This window comes from Gallus gallus, unplaced genomic scaffold, assembly GCF_016699485.2.
Source record: "Gallus gallus isolate bGalGal1 unplaced genomic scaffold, bGalGal1.mat.broiler.GRCg7b scaffold_70, whole genome shotgun sequence".
Classification (NCBI taxonomy): Eukaryota; Metazoa; Chordata; class Aves; order Galliformes; family Phasianidae; genus Gallus; species Gallus gallus.
Genome location: NW_024096022.1, coordinates 1 through 25,165, shown reverse-complemented (window position 1 = coordinate 25,165; position 25,165 = coordinate 1). Strand labels below are relative to the sequence as shown.

The 25,165-nt window shown below is 63.0% G+C and overlaps 2 protein-coding genes across 2 annotated transcripts; one reads left to right on the top strand and one right to left on the bottom strand.

Annotated features, from left to right (window-relative positions):
- The first annotated feature begins 126 nt into the window (after positions 1-126).
- SEPHS3 (selenophosphate synthetase 3) lies at positions 127-10,621 on the top strand. Its single transcript, NM_001366334.2, is given in 8 exon segments — positions 127-465; positions 1,607-1,710; positions 2,993-3,100; positions 3,187-3,341; positions 5,835-5,925; positions 6,730-6,829; positions 8,618-8,830; positions 9,734-10,621. Coding segments are annotated over 8 exon segments (1,257 nt in total). The 5' UTR covers positions 127-161; the 3' UTR covers positions 9,916-10,621.
- Positions 10,622-12,492: 1,871 nt separating this feature from the next.
- Positions 12,493-24,489, bottom strand: IKBKG (inhibitor of nuclear factor kappa B kinase regulatory subunit gamma; the record flags this gene model as incomplete). The annotated part of the gene is made up of 11 exons (XM_040657255.1): positions 12,493-13,072; positions 13,157-13,213; positions 14,566-14,699; positions 15,579-15,728; positions 18,254-18,350; positions 18,455-18,595; positions 19,503-19,612; positions 20,367-20,469; positions 21,893-21,937; positions 22,068-22,273; positions 24,320-24,489. Coding segments are annotated over 11 exons (1,286 nt in total), but the record flags the coding sequence as incomplete, so codon positions are not given.
- Positions 24,490-25,165: the final 676 nt, after the last annotated feature.

The window sequence follows — 25,165 nt, the reverse complement described above, 5'->3', positions numbered from 1 at the left end:
CCCCGCCCTCCTTCCTCTCAACCAATCACCACTCGCCGCGACCCAGTCCCGCCCCCTTCCCTTCCGACCAGCCAATCCCCTTCCTCCTTCCCTCACGCCCCTCGGCCAATCCGATCGCTCCGTTCCCAGGCGGGCGCTGAGGGCTGAGCAGAAGCTCCAAGATGGCGGCGCCCCCGGGTCCCTCCGCTCCGAGCCCAACTCCGGGCCCATCCCCGGGCTCGGGCTGCGCTTTGGGCCCGTCCACCTCGTACCGCCCCTTCGACCCCACCTCGCTGGGGCTGGACCCGAACTGGAGGTTGACGAGTTACAGCGAACTGCGGGGATGAGGCTGTAAAGTGCCGGAGGAAACGCTGCTGCGGCTGCTGGAGGGGTTGGGGGGACCTCGGAGCGGAGCGGCGGCGGCGGCGGCGGCGGCCGGGGGGGGGGACGGAGAAGGAGCGGAGCCCGGGGGGGCACCGACGTTGGGTGAGGAGAAACGGGAGGGGAAGGAGGGGGGGGGCAAAGGGCAAATGTGTGTGGGGGAGGGGGCAGAGGGCAGAAGGAGGGGGGGCAGAGAGCAAAAGGGGGGAGGGGGCAAAGGGCAAAAGAGAGGGGCAGAGAGCAAAAGGGGGGGACAAAGGGCAAAAAGGGGGGGCAAAAGGAGGGGGAGCAGAGGGCAAAAGGGAGTGAGCAATGGGCAAAAAGAGAGGGGCGGGGGGCAAAGGTTAAAAGGGGGGGGCAAAAGGAGGGGAGGGGAAAGGGGCAGAAGAGGGCGGCAGAGAGCAAAAAGAGGGGCAAAATGGGGGAGCAAAGGGCAAAAGGAGGGGGGCAGAGGGCAGTATGGGGGGCAGAGGGCAAAAGGAGGGGGGCAGAGGGCAGTATGGGGGGGCAGGGGGCAATATGGGGGGGCAAAAGGGGGGGCAAAGGGCAAAAGGAGGGGCAAAAGGAGGGGGGCAGAGAGCAATATGGGGGGGCAGAGGGCAAAAGAAGGGGCAAAATGGGAGGGCAGAGGGCAAAAGGAGGGGTCAGAGGGCAGTATGATGGGGGCAGAGGGCAAAAGGAGGGGCATAAGGGGGGGCAAAGGGCAAAAGGAGGGGGGCAGAGGGCAGTATGGTGGGGGCAGAGGGCAAAAGGAGGGGGGCAGAGGGCAGTATGGGGGGGCAGAGGGCAAAAGGAGGGGCAAAAGGGGGGGCAAAGGTGGGGGGGAAGGGCAAAAGGGGGGCCAATGGGCAAAGCAGGGGGGACAAAGGGGGTCTCAGCCATCACTTTTGGGGTCCTTCCTTGTCCTTGGGGTCCTCCATTTCCATTATCGGGGTTCCCCTTATTATTGAGGTCTTTGCATGTCCTTATTGAGATCCACACTGTGTTTTTGGGGTCCTCCCTCACTTTTGGGGTCCCCCACTGTCCCCGAAGACCCCAACCCTCACTACTGAGACCCCCCAGTATCACTTTTGGGGTCATCCCCTCATTTTAGGGGTCACAGCCCTCATTTTGAGGTCCCCATTTGTCCCCGAAGACCCCAACCCTCACCACTGAGACCCCGTAGCGTCACTTTCGGACTCCTCCTCTCATTTTGGGGGTCCCAGGCCCCATTTTGGGGTCCCCCCCCTCACATTTCCCCCCCCAGGTATCGGAACTGACTGCTGTGTGATCCCCCTGCGCCACGGGGGGCTCTCCTTGGTGCAGACCACCGACTTTTTCTACCCTCTGGTGGACGACCCCTACATGATGGTGAGCCCCAAAGACCCCCAAATCCCCCCCCCCAAATAAAGACCCCCCAAATTCCCCCCCCCAAACAAAGACCCCCAAATCACACCTCCAAATAAAGACCCCCCCAAGCAAAGACCCCCAAATCACGCCCCCAAACAAAGACCCCCAAATCACGCCCCCAAATAAAGACCCCCCCAAGCAAAGACCCCCAAATCACACCCCCAAATAAAGACCCCCCAAATTCCCCCCCCCAAAGACCCCCAAACCACGCCCCCAAATAAAGACCCCCCAAAGACCCCCAAATCACGCCCCCAAAGACCCCAATCCCTCCCTACATCCCGCCCAGCCCCCCACAAAGACAAAAATCCCCAAAAGCCCCAAATTTACCCCCAAAGCCCCCAAATTTACCCCAAATCTCCTCCCCAACCCCCCCCCCCCCAGGGCCGCCTCATCTCCACCATTGTACTGAGTTACACCCCCAAATCCCCCCCAAAAGACCCCCAATCCCTCCCCACATCCCACCCCACCCCCCCCAAGGAGACAGAAAGCCCCAGAAGCCCCAAATTTACCCCCAAAACCCCAATATTACCCCCTAAATTGCCCCCCCATCTCCAAGGGCCACATCGCCTTTGCCAATATGCTTGGTGATGCCCTCCCGATCCCCAAAGCCCCCCCAAAGGACCCCCAATCCCTCCCCACGTCCCACCCAGCCCCCCCCAAAGAGACAGAAAGCCCCAAAAGCCTTAAATTTATCCCCAAAACCCGAATTGCCCCCCAAATTGCCCCCCCATCTCCATGGGCTGCATCGCCTTTGCCAGTGTGCTTGGTGATGCCCTCCCGATCCCCAAACCCCCCCCCAAAAGACCCCCAGTCCCTCCCCACATCCCCCCCAGCCCCCCCCAAGGAGACAGAAAGCCCCCAAAACCCCAAATTTACCCCAAAAGCCCCCCCAAATTGCCCCCCTCAGGGCCGCATCGCCTGTGCCAACGTGCTGAGCGACGCCGTCCCAATCCCCAAATCCCCCCCAAAGGACCCCCAATCCCTCCCCACATCCCACCCCGCCCCCCCCAAGGACACAGAAAGCCCCCAAAGCCCCAAATGTACCTCAAAAGCCCCCCCAAAATCCCTCCCCCAGGGCCGCATCGCCTGCGCCAACGTGCTGAGCGACGCCCTCCCGATCCCCAAATCCCCCCCAAAGGACCCCCAATCCCTCCCCACATCCCACCCCGCCCCCCCCAAGGACACAGAAAGCCCCCAAAGCCCCAAATGTAACCCAAAAGCCCCCCGAAAATCCCCCCCCCAGGGCCGCATCGCCTGCGCCAACGTGCTGAGCGACCTGTACGCCATGGGCATCACCGAGTGCGACAACATGCTGATGCTGCTCAGCGTCAGCCAGAAGATGACGGACGAGGTGAGCCCCCCCCCCATAAAACCCCCAATCCCTCCCTTCCCCAAATCCCCCCCCAGCCCCCCCCCAATCCCTTCGCTGCCTTCCAGGAGCGGGACAAAGTGATGCCCCTCATCGTCAGAGGCTTCCGTGACGCGGCCGAGGCTGCGGGGACGTCGGTGACGGGGGGGCAGACGGTGCTGAACCCCTGGGTCATCGTGGGGGGCGCTGCCAGCGTGGTGTGCCAGCGCCAGGAGTTCATCGTGTGCGTCCCGTGGGGGGGGGGCATCATGGGGGGGTGGGGGGGGGTCATTTGGTTGGGGTTGTGATGGGGGGTGCTGCCATGGTGGTGTGCCAGCACCAGGAGTTCATCGTGTGCGTCCCGTGGGGGGGGGGGAGAGGGGGGAATCCATTTGGGGTCATGATGGGGGGAGGGGGCAGACGTGGGGGGTCATGATGGGGGGTGATGGGGGGTGCTGCCATGGTGGTGTGCCAGCGCCAGGAGTTCATCGTGTGCGTCCCATGGGGGGGGGGGCAGCCGTGGGGGGTCATGATGGGGGGGGGGGGGGGGTCATTTGGTTGGGGTCATGATGGGGGGAGGGGGAGGCAAGTGGGGTTATGATGGGGGGAGGAGGGGAGGCAGCTGTGTGGGGTTATGATGGGGGGGGGGGTCATTTGTGTGGGGTCATCATGGGGGGGGGGTGATGGGGGGCGCTGCCAGTGTGGGGTGCCAGCGCCAGAAGTTCATCGTGTGCGTACCTTGGGGGGGGGGATCATGGGGGGGGGCAGCCATGGGGGGTGTCATGATGGGGGGAGGGGGCAGCCGTGGGGGTCAGGATGGGGGGAGAAGGGGAGGGGGGTCATTTGGTTGGGATCGTGATGGGGGGTGCTGCCATGATGGTGTGCCAGCGCCGGGAGTTCATCGTGTGCGTCCCGTGGGGGGGGGGGAGAGGGGGGAATCCATTTGGGGTCATGATGGGGGGAGGGGGCAGACGTGGGTGGTCACAACGGGGGGAGGGGGGGGGAAATCCGTGGGGGGGGCATCCATGTGGGATCAGGATGGGGGGAGAAGGGGGGGGCAGCAGTGTGGGGTCATGATGGGGGGCTGTCAAAATAGGGCGTGTGATGGTGGTAAAATGGGGGGTGAAATGGTGCCGAAATGGGGATTTTGGGGGTGCCAAAATGGGGGGTGAAATGGTGCCTTTGGGGGCTCTTGGAGATCTTCGTGGGTTCCTTGAGGTCTTTTTGGGGTTCCATGAGGTCCTTTTGGGGTTCCTTGAGTTCTTTTTGGGGTTCCATGAGATCCTCGGGCTCTTTGAGATCCTTTTGGGGTTCCTTGAGACCCTTTGGGGTTCTTTGAGATCCCTTTGGGGCTCCTCGAGATCCTTTTGGGGTTCTATGAGATCCTTTTAAGGCTCCTTGAGATTTATTTGGTGTTCCATGGGATCCTTCTGGGGTTCCTTTAGATCCTTTTGGGGTCCCATGAGATCTTTTTGGGGTTCCTTGAGTTCTTTTTGGGGTTCCCTGTGGTCCTTCTGGGGGCTCTTTGAGATCCTTTTGGGGCTTCTTGAGATCCTTTCGGGGCTTCTTGAGTTCTTTTTGGGGTTCCATGAGATCCTTTTGGGGTTCCATGAGATCCTTTTAAGGCTCCTCGAGATCCTTTTGGAGTTCCTTGAGATCCTTTTGGGGTTCCATGAGATCCTTTTGGGGCTCCTTGAGATCCCTTTGGGGCTTTGAGATTCTTTTGGGGTTCTTTGAGATCCTTTTGGGGCTCTTTGGGACCCTTTGGGGTTCCATGAGATCCTTTTGGGGCTCCTCGAGATTCTTTTTGGGGTTCCATGAGATCCTTCTGGGGTTCCATGAGATTCTTTCGGGGCTCCTTGAGTTCTTTTTGGGGTTCCATGCGATCCCTTTGGGGTTCCATGAGATCCCTTTGGGGCTCCTTGAGATCCTTTTGGGGCTTTGAGATCCTTTTGGGGTTCCATGAGATCCTTTCAGGGCTCTTTGAGACCCTTTGGGGTTCCATGAGATCCTTTTGGGGTTCCTTGAGTTCTTTCTGGGGTTCCACGAGATCCTTTTGGAGTCCCTTGAGATCCTTTGGGGTTCCATGAGATCCTTTGGGGCTCCTTGAGATCCTTTTGGGGCTTTGAGATCCTTTTGGGGTTCTTTGAGATCCTTTCGGGGGTCTTTGAGACCCTTTGGGGTTCCATGAGATCTATGAGATGCCTTTGGGGCTCTTTGAGAGCCTTTGGGGCTCTTTGAGATCCTTTTGGGGTTCCATGAGATCTTTTTGGGGTTCCCTGAGTTCTTTTTGGGATTCCATGAGATCCTTTTAAGGCTCTTTGAGATCCTTTTGGGGCTCTTTGAGATCCTTTTGGGGTTCCTTGAGTTCTTTCTGGGGTTCCATGTGATCCTTTTGGAGTCCCTTGAGATCCTTTGGGGTCCCATGAGATCCTTTGGGGCTCCATGCGATCCTTTTGGGGCTCCTTGAGATCCTTTTGGGGCTTTGAGATCCTTTTGGGGTTCCATGAGATCCTTTTGGGGCACTTTGAGATCCTTTTGGGGCTCTTTGAGATCCTTTTGGGGTTCCATGAGATCCTTTTGGGGTTCCATGAGATCCTTTGGGAGCTCCTTGAGATCCGCACCGCATTGGGGCCAATTTTGGGGTCTCTCTGGGCCTTTATTTGGGTTTCTCTTTGGGTTTTTTTTGGGGGGGGGTCTCTGTTTGGGGGTCCCTCACACTGCGTGTCCCCCCCAGCCCCGACAGCGCGGTGCCCGGGGACGTGCTGGTGCTCACCAAGCCGCTGGGCACGCAGGTGGCCGTCACTGCGCACCAATGGCTGGATAACGTGAGTTTTTTGGGGGGGTCGGGGGGGGGGGTTGGGGTCTCTGTAGGGGATGAGGAGGTCCAGAAGGCCCCAAATGGGTCCGGGGAGCACCGTGGTGTCCCTAAAGGGACTTCAGGTGGGGTTGGGGGGGGAGCTGGGGGTACCCAGAAGGAGCCATTGGCTTTGGGGTGCACTCATTGGTTTTGTGGTCAACCCATAGGCTTTGGAGTCATCCCATTGGCTTTGGGGTCATACCATAGGCTTTGGGGCGCACTCATTGGCTTTGGGGTGTACTCATAGGCTTTGGGGTCAAACCATAGGCTTTGGGGTGCACTCATTGGCTTTGGGGTCAAACCATAGGCTTTGGGGTCAACCCATAGGCTTTGGGGTGCACTCATTGGCTTTGGGGTCAAACCATAGGCTTTGGGGCCACCCCATTGACTTTGTGCTCACCCCATTGACTTTGTGCTCACCCCTTTGACTTTGTGCTCACCCCATTGACTTCGTGCTCACCCCATTGACTTTGGTGCCACCTCATTGACTTTGGGGCCACCGCATTGACTTTGTGCTCCCCCCATTGACTTCGTGCTCACCCCATTGATTTTGGGCTCACCCCATTGACTTCGTGCTCACCCCATTGACTTTGTGCTCCCCCCATTGACTTTGGGGCCACCCCATTGACTTCGTGCTCACCCCATTGACTTCGTGCTCCCCCCATTGGCTTTGGGGCCACCCCATTGACGTTGGTGTTGATCCGTCGGGTTTGGGGTCACCCCGTTGGCTGTGGGGCGCCCCATGGACCCCCGCATCCCCCCGACCCCACAGCCGGAGCGCTGGAACAAGATCAAGCTGGTGGTGACCCGCGAGGAGGTGGAGGCGGCCTACAGGGAGGCCATGTTCAGCATGGCCACGCTCAACCGCACCGGTCAGCGCCGGGGGGCTCTGGGGGTTTCGGGTCCTTCTGGGGGTCCTTTTGGGGTCCTCTGGGGGTTTGGGATCCTTGTGAGGGTCCTTGTGGGGGTTTGGGGTCCTTTTGGGGTCCTCTGGGGGTTTGGGGTCTTTTGGGGTCCTCTAGGGGGCTCTGGGGGGCTCTGGGGGTTTCGGGTCCTTCTGGGGGTCCTTCTGGGGGTCCTTTTGGGGTCCTCTGGGGGTTTGGGATCCTTGTGAGGGTCCTTGTGGGGGTTTGGGGTCCTTTTGGGGTCCTCTGGGGGTTTGGGGTCCTTTTGGGGTCCTCTAGGGGGCTCTGGGGGGCTCTGGGGGTTTCGGGTCCTTGTGGGGGTCCTCTGGCGGTCTCTGGGGATTTGGGGTCCTTTTGGGGGGTCTCTGGGGATTTGGGGTCCTTGTGGGGGTCCTTCTGGGGTCCTCTGGGGGTCGCAGGGGGTTTGGGGTCCTTGTGGGGGTCCTCAGGGGGTCCTTTTGGGGTCCTCTGGGGGTCTCTGGGGGTTTCAGGTCCTTCTGGGGGTCCTTGTGGGGTCCTTTTGGGGTCCTCTGGGTGTTTGGGGTCCTTGTGGGGGTCCTTTTGGGGTCCTCTGGAGGTCTCTGGGGGTTTGGGGTCCTTTTGGGGTCCTCTGGGGGTCTCTGGGGGTTTGGGGTCCTTTTGGGGTCCTCTGGGGGTTTGGGATCCTTTTGGGGTGTCCTTTTGGGGTCCTTTTGGGGTCCTCTGGGGGGCACTGGGGGTTTCGGGTCCTTGTGGGGGTGCTTTTGGGGTCCTCTTGGGATCTCTGGGGGTTTTGGGTCCTTGTGGGGGTCCTTTTGGGGTCCTCTGGGGGTTTGGGATCCTTGTGAGGGTCCTTGTGGGGGTTTGGGGTCCTTTTGGGGTCCTCTGGGGGTTTGGCGTCCTTTTGGGGTCCTCTAGGGGGCTCTGGGGGGCTCTGGGGGTTTGGGGTCCTTGTGGGGGTCCTTTTGGGGTCCTCTGGGGGGCTCTGGGGGTTTCGGGTACTTCTGGGGGTCCTTTTGGGGGTTTGGGGTCCTTTTGGGGTCCTCTGGGGGTTTGGGGTCCTTGTGGGGAGTCCTTTTGGGGTCCTCTAGGGGGCTCTGGGGGTTTCGGGTCCTTGTGGGGTCCTTTTGGGGTCCTCTGGGAGTTTGGGGTCCTTGTGGGGGTCCTTTTGGGGACCTCTGGGGGTCTCTGGGGGTTTGGGATCCTTGTGGGGGTCCTCCTGGGGTCTCTGGGGGTTTGGGGTCCTTTTGGGGGTCCTCTGGAGGTTTGGGGTCCTTGTGGGGGTCCTCTGGGGGTCTCTGGGGGTTTGGGGTCCTTGTGGGAGTCCTTTTGGGGTCCTCTGGGGGTTTGAGGTCCTTGTGGGTGTTCTTTTGGGGTCCTCTGGGGGTTTGGGGTCCTTGTGAGGGTCCTTTTGGGGGTTTGGGGTCCTTTTGGGGTCCTCTTGGGGTCCTCTGTGGGTTTGGGGTCCTTGTAGGGTCCTTTTGGGGTCCTCTGGGGGTCGCTGGGGGTTTGGGGTCCTTGTGGGGGTCCTTTTGGGGGTCCTTTGGGGGACTTTTTGGGTCCTTTTGGGGTTCTGGTGGTTTCAGATCCTTTGGGGGGATCATTTGGAGGTCTTCGGGGTTTTTTGGGGGGGTCCTTTTGGGGGTCTCTTTGGGGGGTCTTTCCCTGGGCCCGTTCGGTGCCCCTCCCACATGGATTTAGGGGGGGGGGGGGTGAGGATACCCCCACCCCGCCGCCCCATCCGCGGGGGTCGGGCGGTGACACAGCGCCCCCCAGCGGCCGGATTGATGCACGCCTTCCACGCTCACGCGGCTACGGACGTGACGGGCTTCGGTCTGCTGGGCCACGCGAGGGCGCTGGCGCGGCAGCAGAGGCAGGAAGTGGCGTTCGTGCTGCACAACCTGCCCGTCATCGCCAAGATGGCCGCCGTCAGCAAGGCCTGCGGGGGGCGATTCGGTCTGCTGCAGGGAACCTCCCCGGAGACTTCCGGTACGGAGCCGGGGGGGGGGGGAAAAGGGGGGGGGAGGAGGGTCAGAAGGGGGGGAGGGGGGGAGTACAAGGTGGGGGGGGGGGGGGGAGTAGAAGGTGGGGGAGTGGAAGATGGGGGGGGAGGGGGGGAGTGGAAGGTGGGGGGATGATGGGGGGGAGGGGGGGAGTAGAAGGTGGGGGGGGAGGGGGAGTAGAAGGTGGGGGGTAAAAGGTGGGGGGAGGGGGGGGAAAGGGGGGAGGGCAAAACTGGGGGTCAAAATGGGAGAGGGGGGTTCAAAATGTGGGGTGGGGGCTGAAAATGGGGTGAGGGGACCCGAAATGTTGAGGGGGGGAACCCAAATTTGGAGGGGGGCGGGGGAAATTGGGGTGGGGAGAACAAAAATGGGGGGAGCTGAGGGCACAAGTTGGGTTTTTGGGGTGGCTGGGGGGAAATAGGGCCCAAAATGGGGGATGGGGCCAAAGTATGGGGTGGGAGGACCCGAATGTGGGGGGTGGGGGCTGAAAATTAGGGGTGGGGGGACCCAATGGGCTGCGTTGGGTGTGCGGGGAGGGCACGTTGGGATCAAAGCGGGCTGAGGAGCTGCTAATTAAGGCACCCTGCCTTAATTACCATCTCCCTCATTAATTAAGACCCTCTCGTCCCACACCAATCGCCCCCCACCCCCACCCCCCCTTCTCACCCCCACCCCCCCCTTCTCACCCTCCCTTCTCACCCCCACCCCCCCCTCCCTCACCCCCAATACACCCCCACCCCCCCCCTTCTCACCCCCAATACACCCCCCCCCTTCTCACCCCCACCCCCCCCTCCCTCCCCCCCAGTACACCCCCCTCCTTCTCACCTCCCCTCCCCCCCACCCCCCGCGGGCCGGTCGCTAACGCGCGGTCATTAACGGCGTTAATTAGGCGGGCTGCTGCTGTGCCTGCCCCGCGAGCAGGCGGCGCGCTTCTGCTCGGAGCTCCGCGCCCGGACCGGCGGCCGCCCGGCGTGGATCGTCGGCATCGTGGAACGCGGCGCCCGCGGGGCGCGGGTCATTGAGAAGCCGCGGCTCATCGAGGTGCCCCCCCCGGAACCCCCCGCTAATTAATCCGCTCATTAACGGGCTCTCGTTAACGACACAGTTCCTACCGATATGTTCGCTGATCGAAGTGCCCCCCCCCCCACCTCCTCCCGGAGCCCCCAATTAGTTCATTAGGGGGCACTCATTAAACCCCCACCCCCCCTCTCCAGGACCTCCAGGGCCCCCGCTAATTAGTTAATTAATGGGCTTTCATTAATCCCACAGGTCATACAGATGCACTCACTGATTGAAGTGCCCCCCCCCTTCCCCCCAGAGCCCCCAATTAACTCATTAACGGGCTCTCATTAATCCCACAGGTCAGACAGATGCACTCACTGATTGAGATGCTCCCCCCGGAGCCCCCTTCTAATTAATCTGCTAATTGATGGGCTCTCATTAACCCCACAGGTCAGACAGATGCACTCACTGATTGAGATGCTCCCCCCGGAGCCCCCTTCTAATTAATCTGCTAATTGATGGGCTCTCATTAACCCCACAGGTCAGACAGATGCACTCACTGATTGAGATGCCCCCCCCGGAGCCCCCTTCTAATTAATCTGCTAATTGATGGGCTCTCATTAACCCCACAGGTCAGACAGATACACCGATTGAGGTGCCCCCCCCACAGCCCCCAATTAATTAATGGGCTCTTATTAACCCCCCCCCCCACCACCACACACACACTGGGCTAATCGAGGTACCCCCCCCAGAGCCCCTAATTAGCGGGGGCTCATTAACCCCCCCCAGAGCTCCTAATTAACAGGGGCTCCTTAATTCCCCCTGCGCTGCCCACAGAGTGACGCCCCCCCCCGAAACCCCCCCTGAGGAGTGGGGGAGGGGCTGAGGACCCCCCGGGCGGCGCGTGGGGAAAGAAGGGGGATTTGGGGGCAATAAACGGCCATTTGGGGGTCACTCCTTTGGGTTTTGGGGTCGTTTGTTGGCGTTGTGGGGTCATTCGTTGGGGTTTTGGGGTCATTCGTTGGGGTTTTGGTGGTCATTTGTTGGGGTTTTGGGGTCAATCGTTCAGATTTTAGGGTCATTTGTTGGGGTTTTGGCATCAATGGTTGGGGTTTTGGGGTCATTTGTTAAGGATTTGGGGTCAATCGTTGGGGTTTTGGGGTCATTCGTTCGAATTTTAGGGTCACTTGTTGGCGTTTTGGGGTCATTTGGGGGTTTTGGGGTCAATCGTTCAGATTTTATGGTTATTGGGGTTTTGGGGTCATTTGGAGGCTTTGGAGTCAATGGTTGGGATTTTGGGGTCATTCGTTCAGATTTTAGGGTCATTTGGGGGTTTGGGGGTCAATCGTTGGGATTTTGGGGTCATTCGTTGGGGTTTTGGTGTCATTTGTTGGGGTTTTGGGGTCAATCGTTCAGATTTTAGGGTCATTTGTTGGGGTTTTGGGATCAATGGTTGGGGTTTTGGGGTCATTTGTTGGGGATTTGGGGTCAATCGTTGGGGTTTTGGGGTCATTCGTTCGAATTTTAGGGTCATTTGTTTGGGTTTTGGGGTCATTTGGGGGTTTTGGGGTCAATTGTTCAGATTTTAGGGTTATTGGGGTTTTGGGGTCATTTGGAGGCTTTGGGGTCAATGGTTGGGATTTTGGGGTCAATTGTTCAGATTTTAGGGTCATTTGTTGGGGTTTTGGGGTCATTTGGAGGCTTTGGGGTCATTCGTTGAAGATTTGGGGTGAATCAGGATTTTGGGGTCATTCGTTGGGGGTTTTGGGGTCATTTGTTGGGGTTTTGTGGTCAATCGTTCAGATTTTAGGGTCATTTGTTGGGGATTTGGGGTCAATCGTTCAGATTTTAGGGTCATTTGTTGGGGTTTTGGGGTCATTTGTTGGGGTTTTTGGGGTCTATTGTTGGGATTTTGGGGTCATTCGTTGGGGTTTGGGGGTCAATTGTTCAGATTTTAGGTTCATTTGTTTGGGTTTTGGGGTCATTTGGGGGTTTTGGGGTCAATCGTTCAGATTTTAGGGTCATTTGTTGGGGTTTTGGGGTCATTTGTTCAGATTTTAGTGTCGTTTGTTGGGATTTTGGGGTCATCCATGAGGTTTTAGGTTAATTTGGGGAGGAGAGAGGTGTCATTCTGTGTTTTTTTGGGGTCATTTCACAAGGTTTTGGGGTCACTCTGTAGCCTTTTGGGGTCATTCTGTGGCCTTTTGGGGTCACAGTGTGTTTCTGGGGGTCATTCCGTGTTTTTTGGGGTCATTCCCTGAGGTTTGGGGGTCACTGTGCCCTTTTGGGGTCATTCTCTGACATTTTGGGGTCATTCTGTGCCCTTTTGGGGTCATTCCGTGGTCTTTTGGGGTCACAGTGTGTTTCTGGGGGTCATTCCGTGTTTTTTGGGGGTCATTCCCTGAGGTTTGGGGGTCACTGTGCCCTTTTGGGGTCATTCTCTGACATTTTGGGGTCATTCTGTGGCCTTTTGGGGTCATTCTCTGACATTTTGGGGTCATTCTCTGGCCTTTTGGGGTCATTCACTGACATTTTGGGGTCATTCCGTGACCTTTTGGGGTCATTCTCTGACATTTTGGGGTTACCCCACTCATTTTTGGGGTGCCTTCACCCAATTGCAGCTCCCCCCCCCCCAGACTTCTACTCTTCCCATATCCAACCTTTATTACATCTGGGAGCATTTGCACAGCTTTTAGGGACCCCCCCCTCCACCCCAAAAAGCTTCCAGGGTCCCCCCCCCATTTTGCCAGGCAGATTCCCACTTTTGGGGACCCCTTCCAGGTATTTCGGGGGGGGTCCCACATTTTGGGGGGGGTCCCATATTTTGAGTGGGGGGTCCCAGGTTCTGAGGGTCCCCCCCTTTTTTTGGGGGGGGTTGGGGGGCGGGTCCCCAGTTTTTAGGACCCCCCCCCCACCCCATATTTTGGAAGGGGGTCCCCAGTTTTGGGAGGAGCCCCCAGTCGTGGGGGGGGGTCCCCAATTCTGCTTTCTGGGGGGGGTCCCCAATTTCCAGGGGGAAATCCCAGCTATTGGGACCCCCCCCCCCTTTCTTTGGGATCCCCCCCCATATTTGAGGACCCCCACCCCCATATTTGGGGGCCCCCCCCCCCTCACTTGATGCACTCCATGACGTGGATCTGCAGCGTGTCCATATCAGGTGCTTTGTACTGACATTTGGGGCAGCAGAAATCCGGCAGTTCTGGGGGAGGGGGGGGCACCCCAAAACCTGTGGGGGGGGGGGGGGGGAAGGGGTTGATGACGTCATCGTCTCCTTTTTGGGGCCAATCAGGGCCGTTCTGGGGTTACTCACTGCCTGCGGGGGGGCGCAGCTCCGAGTGGCGGTTTCCGCATCTCCTCCATGCGTGCCCTGGGGGGGGGCGGGGGGGGGGATTACAGAAGGGATTTGGGGGGGGGGGGGGGGGGGGGGGGGTTGGGATTTAGGGGGTGCTTAGAGAGGGGATTTGGGGGGGGGATTACAAAGGGGATTTGGGGGGGGGGTGTTGGTATTTGGGGGGGGGCTTAGGGGATTTGGGGGTTTAGGGGATTTTGGGGGTGGGAGAAGGGGGCTTGGGGGGGGTTAGAGGGGATTTGGGGGGATTAGGGGATTTCAGGTGGTGGGAGGAGGGGATTGGGGGGATTTAGGGGGGATTTGGGGGGGTTAGGGGATTTTGGGGGGGGTTAGGGGATTTGGGGGGGGAATGGTTTGTATTTGGGGGGGGGTGGGGGGGCTTAGGGGATTTGGGGGGGGTTAGGGGATTTTGGGTGGGGGGAGGAGGGGATTTGGGGGGGCTTAGGGGGGATTTGTGGGGGGGCTAGGGGATTTTGGGGGGGGGAGGAGGGGATTTGGGGGAGGCTTAGGGGGGATTTGGGGGGGTTAGGGGATTTTGGGGGTGGGAGAACGGGATGTGGGGGGGTTAGAGGGGATTTGGGGTGGTGGGAGGAGGGGATTTGGGGGGGGTTAGAGGGGATTTGGGGGTGTTAGGAGATTTTGGGGGTGGGAGAAGGGGATTTGGGGGGGGTTAGAGGGGATTTTGGGTGGGGGGAGAAGGAGACTGGGGGGGCTTAGGAGGGGTTAGAGGATTTTGGGTGGGTTCGAGGGGATTTTGGGTGGGGGGAGGAGGGGATTTGGGGGGGGCTTAGGAGATTTGAGGTGGGGGGGGTTTGGGGGGGTTGGAGAGGGGATTTGGGGTGTTGGGGAATTTTGGGGAGGTCAGAGAGGGGATGGGGGGGGGGGTAGGGTTAGGCCTGGGGTTGGAATGGGGGTGTGGGGGGGGGTTCTGAGGGGGGGGTCTGGGGGTGTTGGGGGGGCCTGAAGGGGGGGTCCGGGTCTGTTGGGTCCAGGGGTGTTTGGGGGGGGCTGAAGGTGCGGGTCTGGGGGTGTTTGGGGTTCGGGGTCCTCCTGAGGAGGAGGATCCCAGAGTGGGGGGGTCTGGGGGTGTTGGGGGGGACCTGAGGGGGAGGGTCACAGAGTGGGGGGGTCTGGGGGGGGCCTGAGGGGGAGGGTCCCAGGATGGGGGGGCCTGGGGGTGCTGGGGGGGGACCTGAGGGGGAGGGTCCCAGAGTGGGGGGGTCTGGGGGTGTTATGGGGGGACCTGAGGGGGAGGGTGCCAGGATGGGGGGGTCTGGGGGGGGCCTGAGGGGGAGGATCCCAGGGTGGGGGGGTCCGGGGGTGTTGGGGGGGGCTTCTGAAGGTGGGTTTGTTTTTGGGGGGGTTCTGACCTGGCGGCCCCCTCGGCCTCGAGGCGCAGCTGGCGCTGCAGCTGAGTGAGCGCGGCCTGCAGCGCCTCCCGCTGGGCGTGCAGCTGCTCCCGGGCGGCGCGCTCTGCTGCAAAGTCTGCCGCAAAGATGTCCGCCTGGGGGGGGAGGAGGGGCATGTAGAGGGGTGTTTGGGGCAGATAGAGGGGGTGGGGGGCAGATGGGGGGGCATTGGGGGCAGGTGGGGGGGCATTGGAGGCAGATAGAGGTGGTATGGGGGGGATGTGGAGTAGATAGAGGAGATGGGGGGCGTTGGGGGTAGATAGATGGGGGGCAGATGAGGAGGGAATGGAGGAGATGGGGGGCAGATAGATGGGGTGGGGGGCAGATGGGGGGGTATGGGGGCAAATGGAGGAGATATGGGGCAGATGGGGGGGGTATAGGGGCAGACAGAGGTGATGGGGGGGGCAGGTGGGATGGCATTGGGGGCAGATAGGTGGTATGGGGGGGATGTGGGGCGGTATGGGGGGTAGATAGATGGGGTGGGGGGGCAGATGGGGAGCATTGGAGGCAGATAGACGGGGTGGGGGGCATCCCGATGTCTCCAGAATGTTCCCCTGCCCCCCTCCCACCCCCAAAATGCCCCCACAGGGCCCCTCTGTCCCCACAATGTCCCCATCCCATCCCCGTTGTGCCCCCAAAGCACCCCCCCGTCCCCACACTGCCCCCCTGTCCCCGACCCATCCCCACAGTGCCCCCAAAGCACCCCCGTGTCCCCATCCCACCCCCAAAGCACCCCATATCCCCACCCCATCCCCACAGTACCCCCCAAAGCACCCCAAACCGCCCCCATCCCACCCCCACAGCGCCCCCATATCCCCACCCCACCCCCACGGTACCCCCCAAAGCCCCCCCACCCCCACCCCACCCCCCACGGTACCCCCCAAAGCCCCCCCACCCCCACCCCATCCCCACAGTGCCCCCCAAAGCACCCCAAACCGCCCCCATCCCACCCCCACAGCCCCCCCCGTTCCCACCTGTGCCTGCAGGACGGGGACGGTCTCGAGGGCGGCCCTCTGCTGCTCCGCCTCGGCCTTCAGTTTGTCGATGAGCTCCTGCTTGGCTGCCAGCGCCTCCTCCGCCTGCTGCAGCTGCGCCGTCACCTCCGCCAGCTGCCGCGCCGCGCCCTGCGCACGGCACACCCCAGGGACACACGGTGGCACCCAGCTTCATACAATGCCATCCAATGCCACCCCAGGGACACACGGTGGCACCCAGCTTCATACAACGCCATCCAATGGCACCCCAGGGACACACGGTGGCACCCAGCTTCATACAACGCCATCCAATGGCACCCCAGGGCACCCCAGGGACACACGGTGGCACCCAGCTTCATACAACGCCATCCAATGGCACCCCAGGGACACACGGTGGCACCCAGCTTCATACAACGCCATCCAATGGCACCCCAGGGCACCCCAGGGACACACGGTGGCACCCAGCTTCATACAACGCCATCCAATGGCACCCCAGGGACACACGGTGGCACCCAGCTTCATACAACGCCATCCAATGGCACCCCAGGGCACCCCAGGGACACACGGTGGCACCCAGCTTCATACAACGCCATCCAATGGCACCCCAGGGACACACGGTGGCACCCAGCTTCATACAACGCCATCCAATGGCACCCCAGGGCACCCCAGGGACACACGGTGGCACCCAGCTTCATACAACGCCATCCAATGGCACCCCAGGGACACGGTGGCACCCAGCTTCATACAACGCCATCCAATGGCACCCCGTGGGCACCCAATGCCATCCAATGGCACCCCAGGGCACCCAACTTCATCCAACATCATCCAATGGCACCCCATGGGCACCCAACTTCATCCAATGTCATCCAATGCCACCCCATGGGCACCCCAGTGCTCCCGACATCATCCAATGGCACCCCATGGGCACCCCAGGGCACCCAACTTCATCCAATGTCATCCAATGCCACCCCATGGGCACCCAATGGCACCCTACTTCATCCAACGTCATCCACTAGCACCCCATTGGCACCCCATGGGCACCCCAGGGCACCCAACTTCATCCAACGTCATCCAATGCCACCCCATGGGCACCCAACGTCATCCAATAGCACCCCAGGGCACCCAACTTCATCCCACGTCATCCAATGGCGCTCCATGGGCACCCAATGGCACCCCAATGGCACCCAACTTCATCCAACATCATCCAATGGCACCCCAGGGCACCCAACGTCATCCAGTGCCACCCCATGGGCACCCCAGGGCACCCAACGTCATCCAGTGCCACCCCATGGGCACCCCAGGGCTCCCAACATCATCCAGTGCCACCCCATGGGCACCCCAGGGCTCCCAACATCATCCAATGGCACCCCATGGGCACCCAACGGCATCCATTGGCACCCCAGGGCACCCAATGGCACTCCATGGACACCCCAGGGCACCCAATGGCACCCAACTTCATCCAACGTCATCCAATGCCACCCCATGGGCACCCAATGGCATCCAATGGCACCCCATAGGCACCCAATGTCATCCAATTGCACCCCGTGGGCACCCCAGGGCCACACAGTGGCACCCAACTTCATCCAACGGCATCCAATGGCACCCCGTGGTCACTCCAGAACTCCCAACATCATCCAATGCCACCCCATGGGCACCCCACTTCATCCAACGTCATCCAATGGCACCCCGTGGGCACCCCAATGGCACCCAATGGCACCTGGGGTCACCCAATGGTACCTAAGGGCACCAAAAGTGGAGTTGGCGACCCCTGGAAGGACCCAAAATGAGAGTTGGGGACCCCAAATGGGGCCGAGGACCCCTGGAGGGACCCAAAATGGGAGTTGGGGACCCCAAATGGGGCCGAGGACCCCTGGAGGGACCCAAAATGGGAGTTGGGGACCCCTGAAAGGACCCAAAATGGGAGTTGGGGACCCCAAATGGGGCCGAGGACCCCTGGAGGGACCCAAAATGGGAGTTGGGGACCCCTGAAAGGACCCAAAATGGGAGTTGGGGACCCCAAATGGGGCCGAGGACCCCTGGAGGGACCCAAAATGAGAGTTGGGGACCAATGGAAGGACCCCAAATGGGGCCGGGGACCCCCAGAGTGACCCAAAATGGGAGTTGGGGACCCCAAATGGAGCCGAGGACCCCTGGAGGGACCCAAAATGGGAGTCGGAGACCCCTGAAAGGACCCAAAATGGGAGTTGGGGACCCCCGGAGTGACACAAAATGGTGTTGGGGACCCCAAATGGGGCCGAGGACCCCTGGAGGGACCCAAAATGGGAGTTGGGGACCCCCGGAAGGACCCAAAATAAGAGTTGGGGACCCCTGGAAGGACCCAAAATGGGAGTTGGGGACCAATGGAAGGACCCCAAATGGGGCCGGGGACCCCCGGAGTGACTCAAAATGGGGTTGGGGACCCCAAATGGGGCCGAGGACCCCTGGAGTGACCCAAGATGGGAGTTGGGGACCCCAAATGGGGCTGAGAACCCCTGGAGGGACCCAAAATGGGAGTTGGGGACCAATGGAAGGACCCAAAATGGGGCTGAGGACCCCCGGAGTGACCCCAAACTGGGCGTGGGGACCCCAAATGGGGCCGAGGACCCCTGGAGGGACCCAAAACGGGACGAAAGGGACCCGAAATGGGGGGGGAGGGGACCCCCGCCGGACCGCACCTGGCTGCGCTTGTCTCCCTCCATGCTGGCCTTGATGTGTGCGTCGTACTCCTGGAACAGGTGGTGATAGGCGACCTGCAGCTGCACCAGCTTCCACCTGCCGGGACGGTGAGTCAGCCCTGGGGGGGGGTCCCCACCCGAGCCCCCCCTCCCCCCGCCAGGGACCCCCCCAACCCCCCCCGGGACCCCCCGCTCGCTCACTTCTCCTCGGTGGCCCCCTGGCGCTCGACGCGCAGCGCGGTCTCCAGGTTGGCCACCTGCAGCCGCAGCTGGTCCAGCTGCACGCTGTGCGCCGCCGCCGCCTCCTCCAGCGCCCGGCACCGCTCCGCCGCCGCCTGCGCCCTGCGGGGTCAGGGGGGTCAGCGGCACCACGGGGCACCCAATGGCACCCAGTGGTACCCAATGGCACCCTAGGGGGGTCAGCGGCACCACGGGGCACCCAATGGCACCCAGTGGTACCCAATGGCACCCTAGGGGGGTCAGCGGCACCACGGGGCACCCAATGGCACCCAGTGGTACCCAATGGCACCCTAGGGGGGTCAGCGGCACCACGGGGCACCCAATGGCACCCAGTGGTACCCAATGGCACCCTAGGGGGGTCAGCGGCACCACGGGGCACCCAATGGCACCCAGTGGTACCCAATGGCACCCTAGGGGGGTCAGCGGCACCCCGGGGTACCCAATGGCACCCAGGGGGGATCAGACAATGGCACCCAATGGCACCCAGGGGGGCTCAGACAATGGCACCCCAGGGGGTCAGTGGCACCCCGGGGCACCCAATGGCACCCAGGGAGGGGTCAGCAGCACCCTGGGGCACCCAATGGCACTCGGGGGGGTCAGACAATGGCACCCAGGGGGGTCATGGGCACCCCGGGGCACCCAATGGCATCCGGGGGGGTCAGGCAATGGTACCCAATGGCACCCAAGGGGGTCAGGGGTACCCAATGGCACCCAGGGGGGGTCAGCAGCACCCTGGGGCACCCAATGGCACTCAGGGGGTCTAGGGCACCCCGTGGCACCCAATAGCACCCAGGGGGGGTCAGCGGCACCCCGTGGTACCCAATGGGGTCAGGGGCACCCTGTAGCACCCAATGGGGTCAAGGGGGGTCAGACAATGGCACCCCGGGGCACCCAATGGCACCCAGGGGGGTCAGCCAGGGGCCCCGCCCTCATTGCTCCCCCCCCGGTGCCCCCCAGCCCTCCCCCCCGCCCCCACTGTTCCCCCCCCCCGGAGCCCCCCAGCCCTCACCTCATCTCGAGCTCCCCCCTCTCCCTGCGGCTGCTCTCCAGCCGGCTCTGGCTCTCCTGCAGCTCTCCCAGCAGCGATGTCACCTGCGCCTTCACCTGCGCCTTGTCCTGCTGGCAGCGGGCAGCAGGGACCGCCGTCACCCCCCCGGCCCCCATCCCCCCCCGCTGCCCCCCATCACCCCCCCCCTCACCTCTTACCCCCCCCCCATCCTCTCACTCCCTCGCATCCCCCCCTCCCCTCCCCCTTCTGCCACCCCCCATCACCCCCCCCACCTCTTACCCCCCCCAAAGCTCTCACCCCCTGGAATCCCCCCTCCCCTCCCCCTTCTGCCACCCCCCATCACCCCCACCATCGTTCCCCCCCCTCCCCCCCCCATCACCCCTCCACCCCCACACACATCACCCCACCATCTGCTCCCCTTCCCCCATCCCCCCCCCGCTGCCCCCATCACCCCCACCTCTTACCCCCCCCTCCCCCCATCCTCTCACCCCCTCGCATTCCCCCCTCCCCTCCCCCCTTCTGCCACCCCCCCATCACCCCCACCATCGTTCCCCCCCCTCCTCCCCTCACCCCCCATCAGCCCTCCACCCCCACATCCCATCACCCCACCATCCGCTCCCCTTCCCCCATCCCCTTCCATCACCCCCCGCCCCCCCCTCCCCCCCTCCTCACCCCCCCCCTCCCTCCCCCCCCCTTCACCCCCCCAGCCCCCACCCCCCTCCTCCCCCCCCCACCCCCCCTCCTCCCCCCCCCTTCCTTCCTCCCATCCCCCCTCCTCACCCCCCCACCCCTCTCCCCCCCACCCCCCTCCTCACCCCCCACCCTCCTCACCCCCCATCACCCCTTACTGTCCCCCCCCCCCACCTCCAGCTGCCGTCTCAGTGCCTGCAGCTGCAGCTCCGCCTCCCGCGCTGCTTCCTGGGCCCGCAGCTCCGCCGCCTCCTGCGCCTGCCGCGCCGCCACCAGCCTGGGGACCACGGCAGCACGGCCCCATTGCAGCCCCATGGGCCCCACTGCAGCCCCAAGGGCCCCAACAGGTACCCGAGGACCCCATGGTGTCCCCACCGTGACCCCAAGGACCCCACCAGGTCCCCAAAGACCCCACTGCATCCCCAAAGACCCCACCTCAACCCCAAAGACCCCACTGTGTCCACACTGCATCCCCAAAGACCCAACCTCAACCCCAAGGTCCCCACTGCAGCCCCAAGGGCCCCAACAGGTACCCGAGGACCCCACCTTAACCCCAAACACCCCACAGTGTTCCCACTGCGACCCCAAAGACCCCACTGTGTTCCCACTGCATCCCAAGAGACCCCACTGCAGCCCCAAGGACCCCACCTCAACCCCAAGGACCCCACTGTGACCCCACCAGGACCCCAAAGACCCCCACCAGATCCCCAAGAACCCCATCTCAACCCCAAAGACCCCACGGTGTCCCCACCGTGACCCCAAGGACCCCACCAGGTCCCCAAGGGCCCCACTGCATCCCCAAAGACCCCACCTCAACCCCAAGGACCCCACCTTAACCCCAAGGACCCCACTGTGTCCCCACTGCGACCCCACTGCGACCCCAAGGACCCCACTGCAGCCCCAAGGACCCCACCTCAACCCCAAAGACCCCACTGTGTCCCCACCGGGACCCCAAAGACCCCCACCAGATCCCCAAGGACCCCATCTCAACCCCAAAGACCCCACTGTGTCCCCAGTGCATCCCCAAAGACCCCACCTCAACCCCAAGGACCCCACGGTGTCCCCACCATGACCCCAAAGACCCCACCAGGTCCCCAAGGACCCACTGCATCCCCAAAGACCCCACCTCAACCCCAAGGACCCCACTGCAGCCCCAAGGACCCCACCTTAACCCCAAGGACCCCACTGTGTCCCCACCGCAGCCCCACCAGGACCCCAAAGACCCCACCAGGACCCCAAAGACCCCACTGTGTCCACACGGCATCCCCAAAGACCCCACCTCAACCCCAAAGACCCCACCTCAACCCCAAGGACCCCACTGTGTCCCCACCGCGACCCCAAGGACCCCATTGCAGCCCCAAAGACCCCGCTGTGGCCCCACCGCATCCCCAAAGACCCCACTGTGTCCCTCCCACGTCCCCCAGGGCTCCACGATGTCCCCAAAGACCCCACTGTGCCCCCCCCCACCCCATCCCCAACATCCCCATGGGCCCCATTGCGTCCCCTCATTGCATCCCAACCCCCCTCCCCCCCACCCCCAACCCCCGCTGTGCCCCCCAAACCCCCCCGGTGTCCCCAAATCCGCCCCCCGCGTCCCCCAAACCTCCACTCCCAATGTTCCCCATCCCCCCACGGCCCCAAATCCCCCCCACGGCCCCAAATCCCCCCCACGGCCCCAAATCCCCCCCCCCATAACTCACTCAGCCTCGGTGGCCGCCAGGCGGCGCTGCAGCTCCGCGGTGCTCCTGGAGGGGGGAGGGGAGATTGGGGGGGGGGGGGGGGGGGGGGGGCACATTGGGGTCATTTGGGGTCGTTTGGGGTCGTTTGGGGTCATTTGGGATGTCCCCCCCCCCCAACCCCCTCCCTCCAACTCACCTGAGCTCCTGGGGGGCCGCGGGGGGGTCCTGGGGGGCGCTGAACCCCCCGGCCTCACTGCGGGGGGGGGAGGGGGGGGCGGCCCCCAGAGATGGCACTTCCGGGGTCACTTCCGGGGTCACCTCCGCTGCAGCCGTGGGGCTCTGGGGGGGCAACGGGGGGACCCCATAGGGGCACGGCAGGCATAGGAGGACCCCATAGGGACCCTATGCCCCCACAGGTACATATGGGGCTGCAAGAAGGACCCCAAAGGGATATGGGGCTGCAAGAAGGACCCCAAAGGGACCCCGCAGGGCTATAGGGACACAAAAAGGACCTCATAGGGCTACGGGGACACAACAAGGACCCCATAAGCCCCCCATAGGGATACGGGAATACAACAAGGACCCCATAAGCCCCTCATAGGGATACAGGAACAGAACAAGGACCCCATAAGTCCCCCATAGGGATCCGGGAACACAACAAGGACCCCATAAGCCCTCCCATAGGAATATATGGACACAACAAGGACCCCATAGGGATAGGGGATCACAACAAGGACCCCATAGGGACCCCACAGGGCAATAGGGACACAACAAGGACCCCATAGGGATACAGGGACAAAACAAGGACCCCATAAGCCCCCCATAGGGATACAGAAACACAACAAGGACCTCATAGGGATCCGGGAACACAACAAGGACCCCATAGGGACCCCAACAGGTACCCGAGGACCCCACCTCAACCCCAAGGACCCCACTGTGCCCCCACCGCGACCCCAAGGACCCCACCAGGTCCCCAAGGACCCCACCACGACCCCAAGGACCCCACCACGACCCCAAGGACCCCACTGCATCCCCAAAGCCCCCACCTCAACCCCAAAGACCCCACTGTGTCCCCACAGCCCCCAGCAGGTCCCCAATGACCCCACCGCGACCCTAAGGACCCGACTGCATCCCCAAGGACCCCACCACAACCCCAAGGACCCCACTGTGTCCCTGAGGACCCCACGAGGTCCCCAAAAACCCCACCTGAACCCCAAGGACCCCACTGTGTCCCTACTGCGACCCCAAGGACCACACCACGACCCCAAGGCCCCCACCGTGACCCCACAGCCCCCAGCTGAACCCCGAGGACCCCACCTCAACCCCAAGGACCCCACTGCATCCCCAAAGCCCCCACCTCAACCCCAAGGACCCCTCCTCAACCCCAAGGACCCCACTGCATCCCCAAAGCCCCCACTGTGACCCCGCAGCCCCCAGCAGGTCCCCAATGCCCCCAGCAGGTCCCCAATGCCCCCAGCAGGTCCCCAATGCCCCCAGCAGGTCCCCAGTGACCCCAGCAGGTCCCCGCAGCCCCCAGCAGGTCCCCAGTGACCCCAGCAGGTCCCCGCAGGCCCCCAGCAGGTCCCCAGTGACCCCAGCAGGTCCCCAATGCCCCCAGCAGGTCCCCAATGCCCCCAGCAGGTCCCCGCAGCCCCCAGCAGGTCCCCAGTGACCCCAGCAGGTCCCCAGTGACCCCAGCAGGTCCCCGCGGCCCCCAGCAGGTCCCCAGTGACCCCAGCAGGTCCCCAATGCCCCCAGCAGGTCCCCAGTGCCCCCAGCAGGTCCCCGCAGCCCCCAGCAGGTCCCCGCAGCCCCCAGCAGGTCCCCAATGCCCCCAGCAGGTCCCCGCAGCCCCCAGCAGGTCCCCGCAGCCCCCAGCAGGTCCCCAATGCCCCCAGCAGGTCCCCGCAGCCCCCAGCAGGTCCCCAGTGCCCCCAGCAGGTCCCCAATGCCCCCAGCAGGTCCCCCAATGCCCCCAGCAGGTCCCCGCGGCCCCCAGCAGGTCCCCAATGCCCCCAGCAGGTCCCCGCAGCCCCCAGCAGGTCCCCGCAGCCCCCAGCAGGTCCCCAATGCCCCCAGCAGGTCCCCAATGCCCCCAGCAGGTCCCCAGTGACCCCAGCAGGTCCCCAGTGACCCCAGCAGGTCCCCAGTGACCCCAGCAGGTCCCCGCGGCCCCCAGCAGGTCCCCGCAGCCCCCAGCAGGTCCCCGCAGCCCCCAGCAGGTCCCCAATGCCCCCAGCAGGTCCCCAATGCCCCCAGCAGGTCCCCAATGCCCCCAGCAGGTCCCCAATGCCCCCAGCAGGTCCCCGCAGCCCCCAGCAGGTCCCCAATGCCCCCAGCAGGTCCCCAATGCCCCCAGCAGGTCCCCACATGCCCCCAGCAGGTCCCCAGTGCCCCCAGCAGGTCCCCAGTGCCCCCAGCAGGTCCCCGCAGCCCCCAGCCCGTTACCGTGCGCCCCCTGCGGGCCTCGTCGCGCTCCCTGCGCAGCGCCTCCACCAACGCGCGCGCCTGTCCTGCGCGGCCCCGCAGCACCTCCCGCTCCGCGCGGCGCTGCGACTGCAGCCGCTGCAGCTCCTCACAACGCTGCCGCAGCGCCGCGCTGCCACGGCGCAGGGCTCCTGGGGGACATACATAGGGACACAGTGACACCCCATAGGGACACACTGCCACGGCGCAGGGCTCCTGGGGGACATACATAGGGACACAGTGACACCCCATAGGGACACACTGCCACGGCGCAGGGCTCCTGGGGGACATACATAGGGACACAGTGACACCCCATAGGGACACACTGCCACGGCGCAGGGCTCCTGGGGGACATACATAGGGACACAGTGACACCCCATAGGGACACACTGCCACGGCACAGGGCTCCTGGGGGACATACATAGGGACATATTGAGAGAGACCCCATAGGGACACACTGCCACGGCGCAGGGCTCCTGGGGGACATAGGGACACATTGAGACCCCATAGGGACACACTGACACCCCATAGGGACACATTGAGACCCCATAGGGACACATTGACACCCCATAGGGACACATTGACACCCCATAGGGACACACTGCCACGGCGCAGGGCTCCTGGGGGACATATTGAGAGAGACCCCATAGGGACACACTGACACCCCATAGGGACACACTGCCACGGCGCAGGGCTCCTGGGGGACATAGGGACACATTGAGACCCCATAGGGACACATTGACACCCCATAGGGACACACTGCCACGGCGCAGGGCTCCTGGGGGACATAGGGACACAGTGACACCCCATAGGGACACATTGAGAGCC